The 18,685-nt window shown below is 43.5% G+C and overlaps 1 protein-coding gene across 1 annotated transcript in view; it reads right to left on the bottom strand.

The window, feature by feature from the left end:
• The window catches only part of LOC143941236 (uncharacterized), an 84,934-nt gene that overhangs the window by 29,958 nt on the left and 36,291 nt on the right, over positions 1-18,685 (bottom strand). The window contains exons 11-14 of the mRNA XM_077463284.1: positions 17,886-18,011; positions 7,027-7,290; positions 4,096-4,158; positions 708-803 (exon numbers count right to left, since the gene is read on the bottom strand). Coding sequence (XP_077319410.1) covers positions 708-803; positions 4,096-4,158; positions 7,027-7,290; positions 17,886-18,011 — 549 coding nt within the window. The remainder of the gene's footprint in view (positions 1-707; positions 804-4,095; positions 4,159-7,026; positions 7,291-17,885; positions 18,012-18,685) is intronic.

Genomic DNA, 18,685 nt, shown 5'->3' with positions numbered 1-18,685 from the left:
AGGCAGACTCCGCTTCCACGGAGTCTGCCGGCTCAGCGGGAGATCTCTCCATTGATCTCCACTGAGCTGGCGGATTACAGGTCCCTCTCTGCTCACTGAGCGGGAAGGGGCTTGTCCAGCACTGCTGGTCTCTATGGAGAGATCGGATGAAAACGGACAGCATGTCCGTTTTCATCAGATCTCACCTGATCCCATCCGCCAGTGATGGATCTGGACGTAGGGCCATCCGTCTGCTTTTGGTGGATCAGACCGGGTTGGATGTCAACGGACATGTCTCCGCTGACATCCTTCACTCCATAGACTAGCATGGAGCGCCTGTTCAGGTCCACTGTCAAAACTGACAGGCGGACCTGAATGGTCCGTCAGTGTGAAAGGGGCCTTATAGAATCAATTAAATGTCCAACTGAACAAACTTTTTTTCTGGCTACTGTGTTTTGGGCTTGTATGTGGTGGTTAATCAAACATTGTCAGTCTTCAGTGACAACGGTAGACCATGCTTGCAAAATGTTGTTCAGCATGGTCACTTATAGTGCCAAACAAAGGTACATGCAACAGGGTGACAACACAAGAGCATGCATGGAGTGTAGCTGTCAACCTATAAGTATATTTTATTCCTGCTGGTAGAATGACAGGTCAGAGGTGATGAAGGCACAATGTATGCTCTAGTCTTTCCCTGTGATATTAATCAATTAATTTATAGGTATTACCTCCAGAGAATTTACTACTTTATCCATGTCCTTCTTCAGGGATTCTGCCTGATCTTCAAGAGCTTTTGCTTTCACTTGCTCCATCCCTTCTGCAAACTAAAAATGGGCAATGCAATAGAATAGGGGTCAAGTCCAGAATAGAAGATTAAACAAATGCTTATCAAAAAATGCCTTTCTGTCAGATACGCATGTGATCAACTATATTCTATAGTAAGAAACTATTCTGTTCTAGGAAGAATCATTACCAGGCACTTCAGAGGAATACCTCCAGGAAACTGCTGCTTTGGAAGGCTTAGGTGTGACGAGTGAGCTATACTTAAAGTGGATCTGTGACCAGAATTTTTTTTAATAGGGAAAGATTTGAACTCTTGCCAGGTTTTACTGCCATCAGAGGCTTTGATGGACAGATTTGTTTACTTCTGGTCTGATAAAAGATTGTGCTCAGAACAGGAAGTGAGGGGAAATCTGTCAGCTTTTTATTGTTGTCTGTTTCCAGACAACAGTGGCAACCAATGTCTCCAGAACAGAAAATGAGAGAATATTCTAATGGAGACCTTAGTAGTAAAACCTGACAGGGGTTCTAACTTTTCCCCAATCTAGCCAAAACTAAAATAATTTTTGGGTATAGATAAAGTTTAACCTCTTTGGTGTCCTTTGCTAGATCCATTGCAGCAAATTCTTTGCTCCCACACTGTTCAACTGCTGCTTATATGCTTCCAGTTCCTGTGCTCTGCTCTTGGAGATTTTAATAAACTTCTATGAAGCTGACTAATTAAAAAATGCAGCATGCAGGGAATGGAAGCTGACAAGTAGCAGCCAAACAGCAGGGAGAACTGACATTTTCAGCAGCATAAGTAGGGCAGGTCACAACAGCGTGCAGCTAACCGAACTGTGAACCCCCCCCCCCCCCCCCAAAAAAACATAAAATCTACAATCCATGGACCCTAGAATAAAATTATTACTGTTATTAATGTTATCATTGATTTACACATTGCAGCACTAAATACAGCAAAACATACAGGAATTTATCTAATAATATTAAAGCATACACAAATAAATGGAACACTAGGAATTTGAATCTTGTTTAAAAGAACTGCATTATACAACAGATAACCGTATCAGATTTAAAGGAGAGCTGGAAACAGGGGATGTGTTTGTGATAACAATGACGTGATAGCAGATTTCAGGAAAATAGGATGGTGGGAGAATGAATCCGGGTTATATGACTTAGAGAAATGATGACTGTGTTCTTAATAGAGAAGAATTGGTTCACAAAAAACAAACATACATACTCACCTAGATGGCTGCAGTATTATGCCCTGTATACACGGTCGGACTTTCCGACGACAAAATCCGTCGGATTTTTTGCAATGGATTTTGGCCCAACTTGTCTAGCATACACACGGGCGCACAAAGTTGTCGGAAAATCTGATCGTTCTGAACACGGTGATGTAGCCATTAGCTTTCGTCTCGTAATTTATTCTGACCATGCGTGCCACTTTGTCCGTCGGAATTGTCTACACACGATCGGAATTTAAGCGATCGGATTTTATTGTCGGAACATTTTAGATCCAGCTCTCAAACTTTGTGCGTCGGAAATTCCGATGGAAAAAGTCCGATGGAACCCACACACGATCGGATTAATTAATCTCCTGCCAGCTCTACGCCGAGAACTAAGTGATCAAAGACTGGTTCAGTGAGCAGAGAGCCGATGACTGTTAGTCACCGGCTCTCTGCTCTGCCCCTCCAGCGTTCAGTGGGTCACCAGGGCTGTGCAGGGGGCAAGAGAGGCTGGCTTAGATGGATCCTGACATTATTGTCTGGCTCTGTGACATCAGCTTTAGCCTGCTGTCAGCTGAATCTGGGATACAGGAGTGCAGAATTAAGTGCACTCCTGTGATCTTCAGGAGAAGTATGGCAAAAAAGCTTTGACCATACTCCTCCTTGAGAGGACTGGTGAATGTATGATGGCATCTGAAAGGAAGTTTTATAAAAAGGCAGTAATAAAAGACTTTCGTAAAAGCCTACTATGAGTGGGAAGTGGTGACCGGAGGGAAATAAAAATGGTTGCATGTCCACCAATGTATTTTTGGACTGTGGGCAGCCATGGATAGAGGAGAGATTAACAGAATTCAGGAAGTGAAGTAAGACACAGCATTCATGTTAGAATGACATGGGGCTGTTCGCACACTAAAAACCCTCAGAGTGTCTCAGTAATCAGGGCACGATACATCGTCTTTTTTTTTAGAAATCCATCCCACACTAAGTCCTTGAAAGCCTAGATACAAACAGAGAGTGGCGGGCAGCCTCCAGTAATATCACAAAAGCTAAAGTAAAAAATGGCCAGAAAATTTAAATTGTCCATTTGAAGATCATTTACTGAAAGAGAATAAAAGCAGCTTTTCACCATTATTTTATGGATACGCAGTGCACTTTTATCAAGGTGGTAGAAAATATGGCCAACATACAGTCAGATGCACAGGAGGAATCTTTAGTATCACCACTAGTCTCAGATCCCCCTTTGTTTAGCAAGGAGCATTTGTTCAGTTGGCTTAGCATTGTAGATGTATTGCCTTCAGAACTTCTGCTACAGCTAAGCCATTCTGAAATTAACTCGCATGTCCATTGTAGTATAAAATGTATAAATGTTTCCGAAAACCTGATAAGACAGCTGAGGTCTAAGGTCTAAAGCTAGGGTTTAAAGAAAATTGTATTAAGGATATAGAATCCCTGTGTGCAGGACTATTAACAATTATGTTATAATATAAAATAGCTTGGTGGTTATTTTTATTGTTTGTACCACAATTCTTGTTATAGGCCTACATTACAGTATGTTAAAGTGGTTGTAAACCCTTACAAACCACTTTGACCTACAGGTAAGCCTAGATTAAGGCTTACCTGTAGGTCCAAGAAATATCTCCTAAACCTACACGGCTTAGGAGATATTTACTAAAGGACAGTCACAGCTGCGATATGCCGTTAGTTGCGGCTCCCGTGCGTATGCGCGGGAGTGACCTCATCGCTGCTCCGGCGCTGTGAGTGGCCGGAGCAGCGATACCCGGAAGGAATATGGACGCTCCGGACTACAGGGGACAGCTGTGACATCGATGGCTCCTGTTTCAGGTAAGTGACACATAATGGGCTACTATGCGATGCATAGTAGTCCATTATGCTTTACCTTAGCAGGGAGACAAAGAGGAAGTAAACCCATCAGGGTTTACTTCCTCTTTAAGATCAGTGACAAGTCACACATGACAGTATCAACATTTTGCTATGAGACTCCATGATTTGTAGTTTCATGACTTTGCACTATATACAAAAACTGTTATCCTGTTACAACTGTAAATGGAAGATATGCAGGTACAATTATTACAAACCAGTGCCTTACCTGTTGGAGCTCTTTTTGTTTTTGATTTTGCATTTCCTCCTTCAGTTTTGCAATGTGTGCCTCCTGAATAAAATAAAAAAATAAAAAAAGCTTTATATTAAAACGTAACTCCACTTTTGTTGAGCAAAAAATATTTCCCCCTGGTCCCCAACTCACATTCATATACTGGGGGCATTTTTTATCAGAAACAAATTAACCTAGCAGCATGTCTTTTGGGGTTTGGGAGGAAACCGGAGTACCTGGAGGGAAGCCCATGCAGTCACAGGGAGAACAAGCTAATTCTAGGCAGGTAGTGTTGTGGTTGGGATTCGAACCAGCGACCCTTTTTACTGCTAGGTAAGAGTGCTAACCACCACTACACCACTGTGTTGGTTTGTGCCTCTGTGGGTCTAATGGGAGTGGTTTCATAATTATCTATCAGCTGTGGCAGCTGAAGAGCACTAATGAGAAAAAACTGCTGGGCCTGCATCCCTTTAGATGTTCCTATTGGAAATATCTCACCAAAAATTACATTTTCGTTTCTGCATTTACAGAAAATTACAGCAGCTGAAGATTGAAAAGGAAAGCTAATTTTTAAAAACATTCAATTATAATATGACTTGTATTGTAATTGTACACGCTATATTATTTTTTCTTTATTTAATATTTTTCCCCACGAAAGTGGAGTTACACTTTAAGTTTTGTGTACTGTGAAGTTTTTAGCATGTGGTATAGTCAAAACAATATACAACAGATTAAAGGAAAAAGGTGTGAAAGTCTTAATGCTCTCTCTGCATTGCTGTGACTGCTAACCTAAAAGTCAACCAACCAAGATCGTACTGGGACAAACAATAGGCCCAGGGATTTTAGACCAGGCAGCCTGATACTTGGGGGTGGGGGGGGGGGAGAGTAAAGGCGGAGATGGGGGAGAGTAAGGGCGGAGGGCATTCACGGGGGTGGTTGGTGATGGGAAATTAATCCTGAGAGACATCCCCCCATATAGCAAAGTGACAGCTCCAGATCAGCAAAGAGACAGCCCCAGACCAGAAAAGAGACATCCCCATCCAGCAAAGAGACAGCCTCACACCAGCAAAGAGACAGCCTCAGTCCAGCAAAAACAAAGCCCCAGTCCAGCAAAGAGGCAGCTCCAGACCAGCAAAGAGACAGCCTCAGTCTAGCAAAGAGACAGCCCCAGACAAGCAAAGAGACAGCCCCAGACAAGCAAAGAGACAGCCCCAGACAAGCAAAGAGACAGCCCCAGACAAGCAAAGAGACAGCCTCAGTCCAGCAAAAAGACAGCCTCAGTCCAGCAAAAAGACAGCCTCAGTCCAGCAAAAAGACAGCCTCAGTCCAGCAAAGAGACAGCCACAGACCATCAAAGAGAGAGCCACAAATTAGCAAAGAGACAGTCCCAGACCAACCCCCTTCCCCACCGCTACAGAGTGGTACTTTGGCTGTAACATACACTGGATCAGTTTAGGGTTCAGCAAGCTCACCTTCCCTCCTATGCAGCGGTTATGATGTGCTGAACGGTGTTTCAAGTGCAGCTATATCTCCAGCGACAGGCCTGTGAGGTGTATCTCTCTTGCAGGTGTTCCTATGTGTTACAAGAGCCGTCTCCTCTGCCTTCTTCTGCACATCCTAGTTTGTTGACACCGGCCCTGCTTTAGGCATGGCCACACAGTGAGAGGTGAGTGGTGGCTGCGGTCTGTGTTAGCCCTGTCCAGATTGCAGTGACCTCCCTACCTCCCGCTGTGCGGCAGGCCGCTCTTCTTAGGATATGCAGCCCAAGGGGCCCCCGACCCACAGGGAAAATGCCTGGTCCGGGCCTGCACACAAGTACTTGACTTGATGTCGGTAAGCTACTGTGTGTCATCTACCAGCTTGTACAAAAAAAATCGACTTCCCTACCACATTCTCCTTTAGCATGAGTATAATATTTTATATATTTTCTGTAGGTATTGTGGTCAGAATCAAAATGTAATTCAAAACAACATTTTATTTGTTTTGAATATAGATAGTGGTACTGGAACCGTTGGGTTCTTACTGTTATCTAGGGCTCCATTGCAGAGCTATCTCCCACTTACTGACACACTTTCAACAGACAGAAAGTTATGGAAAATCTGCAACAGGGACACAGACAACTATAAAAAGCTAATATGTAATATAGAAATACCTTAGACTGTCGGAGTGAGCACTGAGTTGCTCAAGCTAAAATGTACTCACAATAACTCAGGAGTGATTCATCCCTTAAACTGGCCATACATTGATCAAAACGAGACAAATTTCTATCAGCATGTGGCCATAACCACTTGACAAAAGCCAATTGTTTGATTAACTTCTATTGAGGGGACAAATTACAAACATTTTCTCGATCAGTGGCTGCTATGAAATATGTCCCAGCTGGGGGATTCCTCCATCCAACTCGTTTGTTGGCTGAGCAAAAAAACTAAAAAAAACTATGTGCATGGCCAGCTTTACTCCCCTTCCCTCTACCTATGTTGTATAGACAGGTCATGGGAAGTTCCATTCAAAAAGAGAGTCTGAAGGTAAACAGCCTGTACCTGTTTCTCTCTTTAGACAACCCCTTGTGGTCTGGGAATCCGTTAATACAGGGGTACACAGCAAATGTTTATTTTTGGGTAAATATATATATATATAGATATAGATATAGATATATATCTATATCTATATATATCTATATATAAAATATATATTCATTTATCAAACATCCGTTTAAAAACATTTAAAGCGGTTGTATGCCCAACAAAAAAAACAACAACAAAAAAAACAACCTGGAAGGTAAAGGCATAATGAACTAGCTCATTATAAAATATGTCTGGAATCACTATGACATCACTCCCGTGCATGTGTATGTAATAAACCTGACCCCACCCCCATGTACACACCCACAGCAGACACTATAGTTTTCTTTTATTAACTAAGCATTACCCTATCCTGTAGATGCTGAATCTGCAGTTCAGCAATACGCTTGCCATGCTCCTCCTTTAATGCTTCAGTACCCAATGCCTGGGCTTCTTTTTCAGCCCTTATAGATGATATGACATCTCTCTGTTTCAGTAGGTCCAGTTCCTTTTCAGAAAGAATCTTTTCAAGAGAAGCTATTCTTGTGCTCTGATCTCTGACCTGGCTACTTAGCTCATCAATCTGTTGAGTAAATGCTTCTTGCTGTTTTATGGCTTCTTCCTCTTGAATCTGTACAGTTAAAATATGTTTGCAGCATTAAAAACATTGTCATGGAATTACATTTAAATTATTACCCTATTTGGCCAAAGGTTTGTGGGCACCTGACCATCATGCCTATAAGAGGGTCACTTTTGGTGTCTGTCAGAATTTGTGTCCATTCACTCAAAAGCCCATTTGTAAGGTCAGTTACTGATGTAGGAAGTGAAGACCTGGTTCACAATTGGTATTCTCAATCATCCCAAAGGTGTCAAATAGGGTTGAAGTCAGGGCACTTAAATTCCTTCAAACCAAACTAAAAAAAACATGTCTTCGTGGACCTGGCTTTGTGCATAGGGGCACAATCATGCTGAAACAGAAAAGAAAATGTCTTTGTAAACACTAGAATTAACAGTGCCCTTCAATGGAAACACATGAACTTATTAATATAGTTGTGTAGTGTATTTGTCATAGTCAGGTGTCCACAATTGTTCAGCCATATAGTGTATATGTCAACAGTAAATCAGTTCAGCTGCGATTTGTTACTTATTTTGTCAATTTTAAAGAACCTAATTTAGCTGTATTATGATGATTTACATTTCTTAACCGGAGGCAAAGTGAAAACAAACAATAATAATATCCAATAAATGCATATACAAATGATGAAAGTTCAGTTGAAGATGTATACAAGTTGAAAAAGAAATCTAGGCACTACCCTAAAGGAAAACTATATACACAGACTTGTATCTTACAACAGGTATGATAAAAGGGCACCTATGTTGCAATAAAATGACCAGATACCGTATTTATTGGTGTAGAACACGTGGCGGCGTATAACACGCACCCCAATTTAAGAGGGAAGTTTCAGGAATTTTTTTTTTTAAATAAACCACTTTGAAGCAAAATACTGGTCAGTGAGCATCAATGCAGCCTGATTAATGCCCATCTTCAGCTTCAGTGCAGCCTGATCTGTGCCCATCTGTAGTCTAATCAGTGCCCATCTGCAGCCTAATCAGCCTTGCCAAAATATAGGCTGCCACCGAGGGGAAGGAGGGGACGAGCGCTGCCGAAATAGAGCCGGATCTCCTGTGTACTCGGCGTCACGCCCAGTCCTGTCCCTTGGCCTGGATCCTATGATGGACATAACCCCAGTCCAATGGGACTTCAATAATAGGAGATGTTCCTGGGGCGGGACTGAGCGTAACTGCAAGCCGAGCCGAGTACACAGGACATCCAGCTCTATTTCCGCAGCGCTTGTCCCCTCCTTCCCCTCGGTGGCGGCCTATATCTGCGTATAATACGCACACACGATTTTCCCCCTATTTTAAGGGTGAAAAAGTGCGTGTTATACGCCGATGAATACGGTATCTGTTTCTAGCAGCAAGAATAGCTATAGCTCAATGCTGGCAGAAAGCTACAGTCCCCATGTAAAGTACAAATTCTGCTTCCCGATTGTCCCCGTTTATGGCAAACTATGGTTTCCAACCTTCCATGTTGCCGGACTCATTTGTTCCGCAGAGTATTCCTGCGTTAGAGGAGCATCTCCGTGGTCTTCGTTCCACTTGGGCACAAGTCCAGGAGGCTTTGCGACATGCTAATGATAGGTACAGACTCCATGCTGACCGCTGACGCCTGCGCCTTCCTACCAGGTTGGGGACAGAGTATGGCTGTCATTTTGCAACCTCCGACTTCGCGTTCCCTCACTGAAGTTCGCACCGCGGTTTATTGGGCCTTTCCGTATTCTTCGCAGAATTAACCCACTGGCTTACGAATTAGACCTTCCTTCTGATATGCGTATCTCAAATGTATTTCATGTCTCTTTATTAAAACCTTTGGTCTGCAACCGCTTTACCACCTCAGTGCCACGTCCTCACTCTGTACAGGTTGAGAACTGAGTATGAAGTGTAGTCCATTGTTGACTCCTGTAGGTTCCGTGGGCGCATACAGTACCTGGTGCATTGGAATGGGTACGGTCTGGAGGAACGCTCTTGAGTCTCATCCTCGGACGTACATGCCCCTGTCCTTCTCCGTGATTTGCATAGACATTTTCCCCTCAAGCCTGGTGGTCCTCCGAGGGGGAGGGGTCGTTGAGGGGGTACTGTCAGGGCTGGACTCAGATCTTCCTTCCTCTGAGCTGGCCGCTCAGCTGTCAGCTAATTGCCAACTCCTATCTCTCCACAGTGCCTCCCCTGTTGACGATATCCTGCTCGTCAGTCCTGCCTACTTAAGCCATTCAGCCCAGATGATCTCTGCATTTGCCTTGGTCAACATCACAGAGACTATCTCCTGCATTCCTGTTAAAGACTTGCTTGGTTGACATTCCTTCTGGCTCCAGATCCTGGTTGCTGTTCCCCTACGCTGATCTCTGGCTTCCTGACTTTCTGGCTTGTTTGAATATCCATACCGGTGAACAAAATTTGGCTATGTTTTGACTATGTTTGTTCTATTTACTTTTATTATTAAACAAGTGTGATTTAACTGTACTTCTGTCTCAGTCTGATTCATGATTTCTGACAGAAGTTCAGGGCTATCTAACAAAATGCATACCACCACATATATTGGACATACTCTATACTGGATATTAGGTGCCATAAGGGTAAACAATGTCAAAAACTAATGACTGCCTAAACAAGCCAAATATGGACAAACTTCACTGGTAAAAATTCAATATGACTACAAAATGAAATCAGTGAACTAGTTTAAAAACTGTATGTCACAAGCTTTCCTAAACTCCTAAATACACACATACACACACACTGCCTTCTTCTATAAATGACTGTATTTAACTGAGTTAAAGTATACGTAAAAGCTCACCCTGTAAAACAATACATTCAGTTTATAATAGAAATGAAAGGCAAAACTTGTATGTATGCATTTAAAAACACTATAAATACCCCCCCCCCCCTTTTTTATAACTGATGACATACCCTCTGTTTTCAGCTGCATAAAGATTTTAGAGAGCTGGGGGAGGAGAAACAGCAGTACACTGATTTTCCCAGTGAATGACTGTGCAGAGAGGGGTGTGTCAGCACAAGTCTGACCATTGGAGGAGAGCAGGCTGAGTTTCAACCCAGCCAGAAATCTGACCAAATTGTGCTCTCCTGCCTAGCGTGGTCAGTTTTTAATAGGAAAGCAGAGGGACTGGCAGGAAGACCAAGTATTGCATACAAGGGAAGCAATACAAAGAGAACAGGATACGTTTTCATACAAATACATGATATAGCAGTCACATATCAGGAATATGAAATGTTGGGTTTACATATTCTTTAAAGCACAACTAAAGTAAAAAAAACATATAAGCTTCACGTTTAAAGAAGTATAGCCAAAGCTTGTTTGGCTGAACTTCTCCTAAAGCCCAGCTAAAGTCCACTGTCAAGCCAGTCCAGGCTCTGAAAATATTCCAACCATATGGTCGGTATCCACCCAGAAGCCTGGACTGACAGCTGGCTCAGCCTCTCAGTGATCCACTGACAGCCTTAACCAACTGCCCTTGCCCTCTCCACAGCTCGACGCTCCAGTGATTGCTGGAGGGGCACAGCAGAGAGCCAGTGACTGATAGAGACCAGTTCTCTGCAGCTTGAAGACCAAGAACTCAGCGATCAGTGGTGTTTGATCGCTCAGTTCTTGGTCTGGAGCTGGCAGAGGACAGATGTAGCATTGCACCCACCTAGGTGAGTATTTTTTTTCATGAATCCCATACTTCTCTTTTAAATAATTTAATTTATGTCCCTGTCTACAATTAATTCTGCTATCTCAATATCTCTCTTTAATAGTCACACATTCAGATGCGCTGAGATCAGAAAGTGTAAGGGTGCATTCGCACTTGCGAATGCATTCTGCCCACGATTACCTGTAAGAACCTTAGCGGAGGTTCCAGCGATTAGCTGTGAGTAGGCAGCCCCACTCAAAGTAATGTGAGGCCACTGGCTCTCACAGCTATTCACACCCACTTTTATTTAATCACTCATGCTGCGGTCACATGCAAGTGATTGGCCCTGACTGCAGACTGCCTGCATCCACGGCTAATCACTTGCATGTATCTGCTGTTTGAGAGAGTACTGATTAGTTATCTGATTACTGATCCAGAAGCAGGTTTTGGAATTTATTTAAGCATTTGATGCACAGACTTCATAGCAATGTCCTGCTACCTTTTTGGAACATTCACGTCCAAAAGGTGTCCAGGATGTGTTCTATTACTTTTGCAATCAGCAGAAAGTTGATCACGCCCCCTGCTGGTTGATATGAAGATGCAAAAAAAACAAAAAAACAGCAGGCATGGACTGAGGATATGCACAAGTTTTGAAAGTGAGAAAAAATATTTTACCAAAATTTGTATCAGTGATTATTGCTCTTTATTTATTGATAATTAAGGAAAAGAATTTGATTTTAGTACTCCTTTAACTACTTCAGCCCCAGAAGAATTTACCCCCTTCCTGACCAGAGCACTTTTTGCAATTCGGCACTGCGTCGGTTTAACTGACAATTGCGCGGTCGTGCGACATTGCACCCAAACAGTTCTTTTTTTCCCCACAAATAGAGCTTTATTTAGGTGGTATTTGATCGCCACTGCAGTTTTTATTTTTTGCGCTATAAACAAAAAAAGAGCGCCAATTTTGAAAAAAACACATTATTTTGTACTTTTTGCTATAATAAATATCCCCATTTTTTTTTTTAAAGAAGCAAATTTTTTCTCAGTTTAGGCTGATATGTATTCTTCTAAATATTTTTGGAAAAAAAAATCACAATAAGTGCATATTGATTGATTTGTGCAAAAGTTATAGCGTCTACAAAATAGGGGATAGATTAATAGCATTTTTATTATTATTAGTTTTTTTTACTAGTAATGGCAGCAATCTGTGATTTTTATCATGACTGCGACATTATGGCGGACATATCAGAACAATTTTGACACATTTTTGGGACCATTGGCATTAACCACTTTCAGACCGGACCATTTTGCTGGTAAATGACCAGAGGTCTTTTTACACTTTGGCACTGCGCTGCTTTAACTGGTAATTGCGCGGTCATGCAATGTTGTACCCAAACAAAATTTGTGTCCTTTTCTTCCCACAAATAGAGCTTTCTTTTGATGGTATTTGATTGCCTCTGCGATTTTTATTTTTTGCGATATAAACGTAAAAAGACCGCAAATTTTGAAAAAAAATGATATTTTCTACTTTTTGTTATTAGAAAAATCCAATAAACTCAATTTTAGTCATACATTTAGGCCAAAATGTATTCAGCCACATGTCTTTGGTAAAAAAAAAGTCAATAATTGTATATTTATTGGTTTGCGCAAAAGTTGTCACATCTACAAACTAAGGTACGTTTTCTGGAATTTACGCAGCTTTTAGTTTACGACTGCCTATCTCATTTCTTGAGGTGCTAAAATGGCAGGGCAGTACAAAACCCCCCCAAATGACCCCATTTTGGAAAGTAGACCCCCTAAGGAAATTGATAAGAGGCATGTTGAGCCCATTGAATATTTTATTTTTTTGCCTCAAGCGATTGAATAATGACAAAAAAAAAAATTTTTTTTTTTTTTTACACAAAGTTGTCACTAAATGATATATTGCTCACACATGCTATGGGCGTATGTGAAATGACACCCCAAAATAAATTCTGCTGCTTCTCCTGAGTACGGGGATACCACATATGTGGGACTTTTTGGGAGCCTAGCCGCGTACGGGGCCCCGAAAACCAAGCACCGCCTTCAGGCTTTCTAAGGGCGTAAATTTTTGAGTTCACTTCTCACTACCTATTACAGTTTTGAAGGCCATAAAATGCCAAGATGGCACAAAACCCCCACAAATGACCCCATTTTAGAAAGTAGACACCCCAAGCTATTTGCTGAGAGGCATGTTGAGTTCATGGAATATTTTATATTTTGCCACAAGTTGCGGGAAAATTACAAACTTTTTTTTTTTTTTTTTTTTTTTCACAAAGTTGTCACTAAATGATATATTGCTCATGCATGCCATGGGCATATGTGAAATGACACCCCAAAATAAATTCTGCTGCTTCTCCTGAGTACGGGGATACCACATATGTGGGACTTTTTGGGAGCCTAGCCGCGTACGGGGCCCCGAAAACCAAGCACCGCCTTCAGGCTTTCTAAGGGCGTACATTTTTGAGTTCACTTCTCACTACCTATTACAGTTTTGAAGGCCATAAAATGCCAAGATGGCACAAAACCCCCACAAATGACCCCATTTTAGAAAGTAGACACCCCAAGCTATTTGCTGAGAGGCATGTTGAGTCCATGGAATATTTTATATTTTGCCACAAGTTGCGGGAAAATTACAAACTTTTTTTTTTCACAAAGTTGTCACTAAATGATATATTGCTCACGCATGCCATGGGCATATGTGAAATGACACCCCAAAATAAATTCTGCTGCTTCTCCTGAGTACGGGGATACCACATATGTGGGACTTTTTGGGAGCCTAGCCGCGTACGGGGCCCCGAAAACCAAGCACCGCCTTCAGGCTTTCTAAGGGCGTTACAGTTTTGAAGGCCATAAAATGCCAAGATGGCACAAACCCCCCCCAAATGACCCCATTTTGGAAAGTAGACACCCCTAAATTTAGGGGTACACTAGTGAGACTAGGTAATAAATGGCGGGTGCCCTGAAACTATAAAAAAATAACTAACCAACCAGCGTCACCTGTAACAGTTATATGGTGATCACTGGTGAAAGGGTTAACTAGGGGGCAATCAGGGGGCTTTATGCGGTAGTATATGGGGGTCCCTGGCGCTATAAAAAGCTGCGGCGAACCTAAATACCTACCTGCCTAACTAGCGTCACCTGTGACACTAATACAGCGATCAGAAAAACGATCACTTATTAGGCTGGGTTCACACTGGAGCGATGCGGGAACGCCACGAATGCGCGGCGGGTTCCCGCATCGCATGCCTCCCGGCGGCAGTTCACACTGCCCTATGCGAACTGCTGGGAGTGTCAGTGAAATGTTACTGACACCCCCAGATCAGTTCGCATATCGCAGTGCGATCTGCAAACTCGGATCGCATGGTGTGAACACCCATGCGATCCGATTCTGCTGCGGGCCAAAAAAAGGGTCCCGTGCGAATTTGCGGCGGGTGCGGCGGGTGTGGCGGGTGCGGCGAATGGCTGAACTCGAATCGCACAGAGATCGGATGTGATTTGCACTGCAGTGCGGTGCGAATCACATCCGTTCTCATAAACCGCTGCAATGTGAACCCAGCCTTAGTGACACTGGCGACGGGGGGTGATCACGGGGTTAAACCTTTATTGGGGGGGTTAGGGGGGTACCTTAGAACTAAAGGGGGCTAACCCTAACTGCCCTAACAGTTATTAGTCACAAATGACACCCGCCGGGTGATCAGGGGGTTAAACCTTTATTAGGTAATAAATGGCGGGTGCCCTGAAACTATAAAAAAATAACTAACCAACCAGCGTCACCTGTAACAGTTATATGGTGATCACAGGTGAAAGGGTTAACTAGGGGGCAATCAGGGGGCTTTATGCGGTAGTATATGGGGGTCCCTGGCGCTATAAAAAGCTGCGGTGAACCTAAATACCTACCTGCCTAACTAGCGTCACCTGTGACACTAATACGGCGATCAGAAAAATGATCGCTTATTAGGCTGGGTTCACACTGGAGCGATGCGGAAACGCCGCGAATCCGCGGCGGGTTCCCGCATCGCATGCCTCCCGGCGGCAGTTCACACTGCCCTATGCGAACTGCTGGGAGTGTCAGTGAAATGTTACTGACACCCCCAGATCAGTTCGCATATCGCAGTGCGATCTGCAAACTCGGATCGCATGGTGTGAACACCCATGCTATCCGATTCTGCTGCGGGCCAAAAAAAGGGTCCCGTGCGAATTTGCGGCGGGTGCGGCGAATGGCTGAACTCGAATCGCACAGAGATCGGATGTGATTTGCACTGCAGTGCGGTGCGAATCACATTCGTTCTCATAAACCGCTGCAATGTGAACCCAGCCTTAGTGACACTGGCGACGGGGGGTGATCACGGGGTTAAACCTTTATTGGGGGGGTTAGGGGGGTACATTAGAACTAAAGGGGGCTAACTCTAACTGCCCTAACAGTTATTACAGTCACAAATGACACCAATGCAAAAAAAAAAAAAAAAAAATGACATTGGTGTCACTGTGACTGGGGGGCAGGGGTAATTGGGGGGGTAAAGGGGGGTAAAGGGGGGGTGTGAGTGTGCCTGGCATGTTCTACTGTGTGTGTAGAGTGTTGGTGCAACTCACCGATCCGCTCTCCTCCGTGTCGGAACGAAAAATACCGACACGGAGGAGAGAATACATCACTTCCTCTCCTGTGTTTACATTACAGGAGAGGAAGTGATGTCACGGGGGATTTCTATTCGTCGGGAGCGATCGCGAGGGGGTGGCCATGAATGAATGGCCGCCCCCTCATCCCGGATCGCTCTCGAAGGAATGCCGACCGCCGCAGGCACCGGGGGGGGGGCCCGATCGGGCCCCCCACCCGCGGGCAGGCAGGGACTTATATATACGCCCATATGCCTGCCCGTGCCATTCTGCCGACGTATATCGTCGTGCGGCGGTCGGCAAGTGGTTAATATAGCGATCAATGCTATAAAAATGCATTGATTACTGTAAAAATGTCACTGGCAGTGAAGGGGTTAACACTAGAGGGCGATCGAGGGGTTAATTGTGTTCCCTGGGAGGTGATTCTAACTGAAGGGGGAGGGGACTGACTAGAGGAAGTGACGGATCATGGTTCCTAGCTAATAGGAACACACGATCTGTCACTCCTGTCAGAACAGAACAGGGAAGTGTGTGTTTACACACATTCGTCCCTGTTCTGGTCTCCTGCTCACGATCGCTGGTGGCTGGCGGTCATTGCAACCGTTGGCCACGAGCATCGGCACCCCCGCTGTGCAGTGGGCGTGCGCCGCCTGCTATTCCAGCCCCGCGAGCCAACGTATAGCTAAGATGGCTCGTGCAGGGGAGCCGACCGGCCGCAGTGTAACTGCAGCGATTGGTCGGGAAGCGGTTAATGAATTTGCCAATTCTTAGAGCTAGTGGCTGCAATATTTTTCTGTGGAGGAGCAATGCTGTCACCCTAGGCTGCTCTCCTTTTTCTTGGACTACAAATCCTTTCCCTCTCTTCATTTTCATAACATGGGGGAGTTTGCATGAGATAGCTGGGTAAGCTGGTAACATTGTTTAAGGTTTCAGTTCAGTACACAAAAATTTGCAGAACATGTACTTGGCCTAGAAAAAGAAAACAAATGTAGCCACCATGTCTAAGGACTGGTAAGCTGCAACACAATACAAAAATGTGCTTGGGTTTAGATACAAATTATAGAGGAACTGCAGTCTGCTCACATAATTTGTAATGAAAATATCTTTGCCATTCTGAAGTTTCCCTCCAACCACTTTGCATATTATTTTATATATACTGTGACTCTGTACTTGCCAAATGTGCTGCAGAAATCTCCGTCCACCAAGTCTGGCTGCAACCATTTTAACTGTGGGCAGCTGCATCTGCTGCCTGTTCACTTCCTGAATTTACACAGACACACACCTCCAGCTCTGCAGCTCTCATTGGCCCTCTCATGACTCCCCCTCCCTTCCTGACAAACTCTTAGGAGAATGAGAGAGAGAACTGTGCATGTCGTCATAAGCCTGGGCTAATGACCACACAAGAAACAGGAAGTGGGCTGTATAAAGTATTTACTGGCAGAAAAAAAAATGTTTTACTATCAAAAGTTAAAATAACTTAATAAATAATAATAAATATTAAATTAAAATAACAAGGGCAGAAGATTTAATAGATGAAAAGTTGAAAAAATTACTGAAGGTCCGCTTTAACTAGAACACTGGCAGCAACCTCGGTGCTATTTGGTGTAGTCTAGTAAAGTCATCTAGATGGAACTGATTCTGATCCACCAACATACTTATTAAAGAGGGATTCCACCAAAAAAAAAAAATATTAAAAGCCAGCAGCTATAAATACTACAGCTGCTGACTTTTAATAAATGGACACTCACCTGTCCCGGGTTCCAGCGATGCCGGCAGCCGAGGCCGATCGATCGCTCGGCCCTCGGCTGCTGCCGCCACCATTCTAGGTGAGGGAATCAGGAAGTGAAGGGAATCGGCTTCACTTCCCGGTTCCCTACTGCGCATGCGCGAGTCGCGCAGCGCAATAGGAATTCTCTGCGCTGTCTCTGAGACCCGTGTGTGTCCCAGCAGACAGCGCGGCAGGACAGGAAATGGCGTAGACTCCCACGGGAGTCTATGCCCGGAAGTGGGTGTAAATACCTGTCTTTGACAGGTATCTCCACCCCCCTCCCCCCTGAAAGGTGCCAATTGTGACACCGGAGGGGGGGAGGGATCCGATCAGCGGAGGTTCCACTTTAGGGTGGAACCCCGCTTTAAGCAGTGAAAATGTGAAGAAAGCAGTAACATATATAGCCTATAACAAATTAAAGTCAGTTTGGTTACTATGAATTTCCGCACTATGCCATTTCTCATTGTCCTTTGCATTGCTTCATAGATTCAGACCATAAACTGCCATTTACAAGACTGCAGCTCCCAGTTGAATTGGTATAAAATATATACAATATCAGAATGCCTCATATGGTCCTACCTGCATCTGGGTCTCAAACTTCTTTTCCAGTTCACGGAGTTGAGACTTTAACTGCTTATTTGTTCCCTGCTTTTCTGCACACTCTGCCCTGGTTTCCTCCAGTCTACACTGTGACTCTTCCAAATTCTGAAAACCATTTGAGATCAGAAAAAAAAAAAAATTTAGAACAGGATTCAGGGGATATTCCCAATACATATTTTGAGGTCCACTAAAACTTCTCCTAACTAGTGGTGGCTTAGGTCATAGCCAGGACGAGGGTCCTACAGCCAAGCACTAAACATTATTGTTTATTTGCAGATATCAGTAACAATCTGTCATTGTGATACTACTTTTAATGAGAAAAGCACTCTGTTAAATGACACTTAAGATAAATAAATATATTAACACGATTAGCATATATCAATTACATATTAGCAACCTAATAGAGTCAGTGCTGAGCCATTACAAATTTTATGTATATAAAAAATATATGAGATTCTTAAGCTAGTACAAAACAATAAATAAAAGTCAGCAGCTACAAACACTGTAGCTGCTGACTTTTAATAAAAAAAAAACACTTTTTCGTACAATGCCAGATCGTACGCTTTTCGTTTAATCAGTACAGCTGTCGTTCGAAAATGCAATACAACAGGTGACATCACTTCCGAATTTTTATTCTGTCATACGAAAATCTTCGGTACTTCAGTAAACTCATCAGATTCGATCTGAGATTTGCATGTAAAAAAACAACGGACGATCATTCGTCCGATAATCTCATTGTGTGTACCGGGCATTAATATGTACAGTCTGCTCATAAAAGC

Source organism: Lithobates pipiens, unplaced genomic scaffold, assembly GCF_037356315.1.
Source record: "Lithobates pipiens isolate NorthernLeopardFrog02 unplaced genomic scaffold, aLitPip1_a1.2 Scaffold_3, whole genome shotgun sequence".
NCBI lineage: Eukaryota > Metazoa > Chordata > Amphibia > Anura > Ranidae > Lithobates > Lithobates pipiens.
The sequence above is the reverse complement of the archived record's forward strand: the minus strand, read 5'-3'. Positions and strand labels throughout refer to the sequence as shown.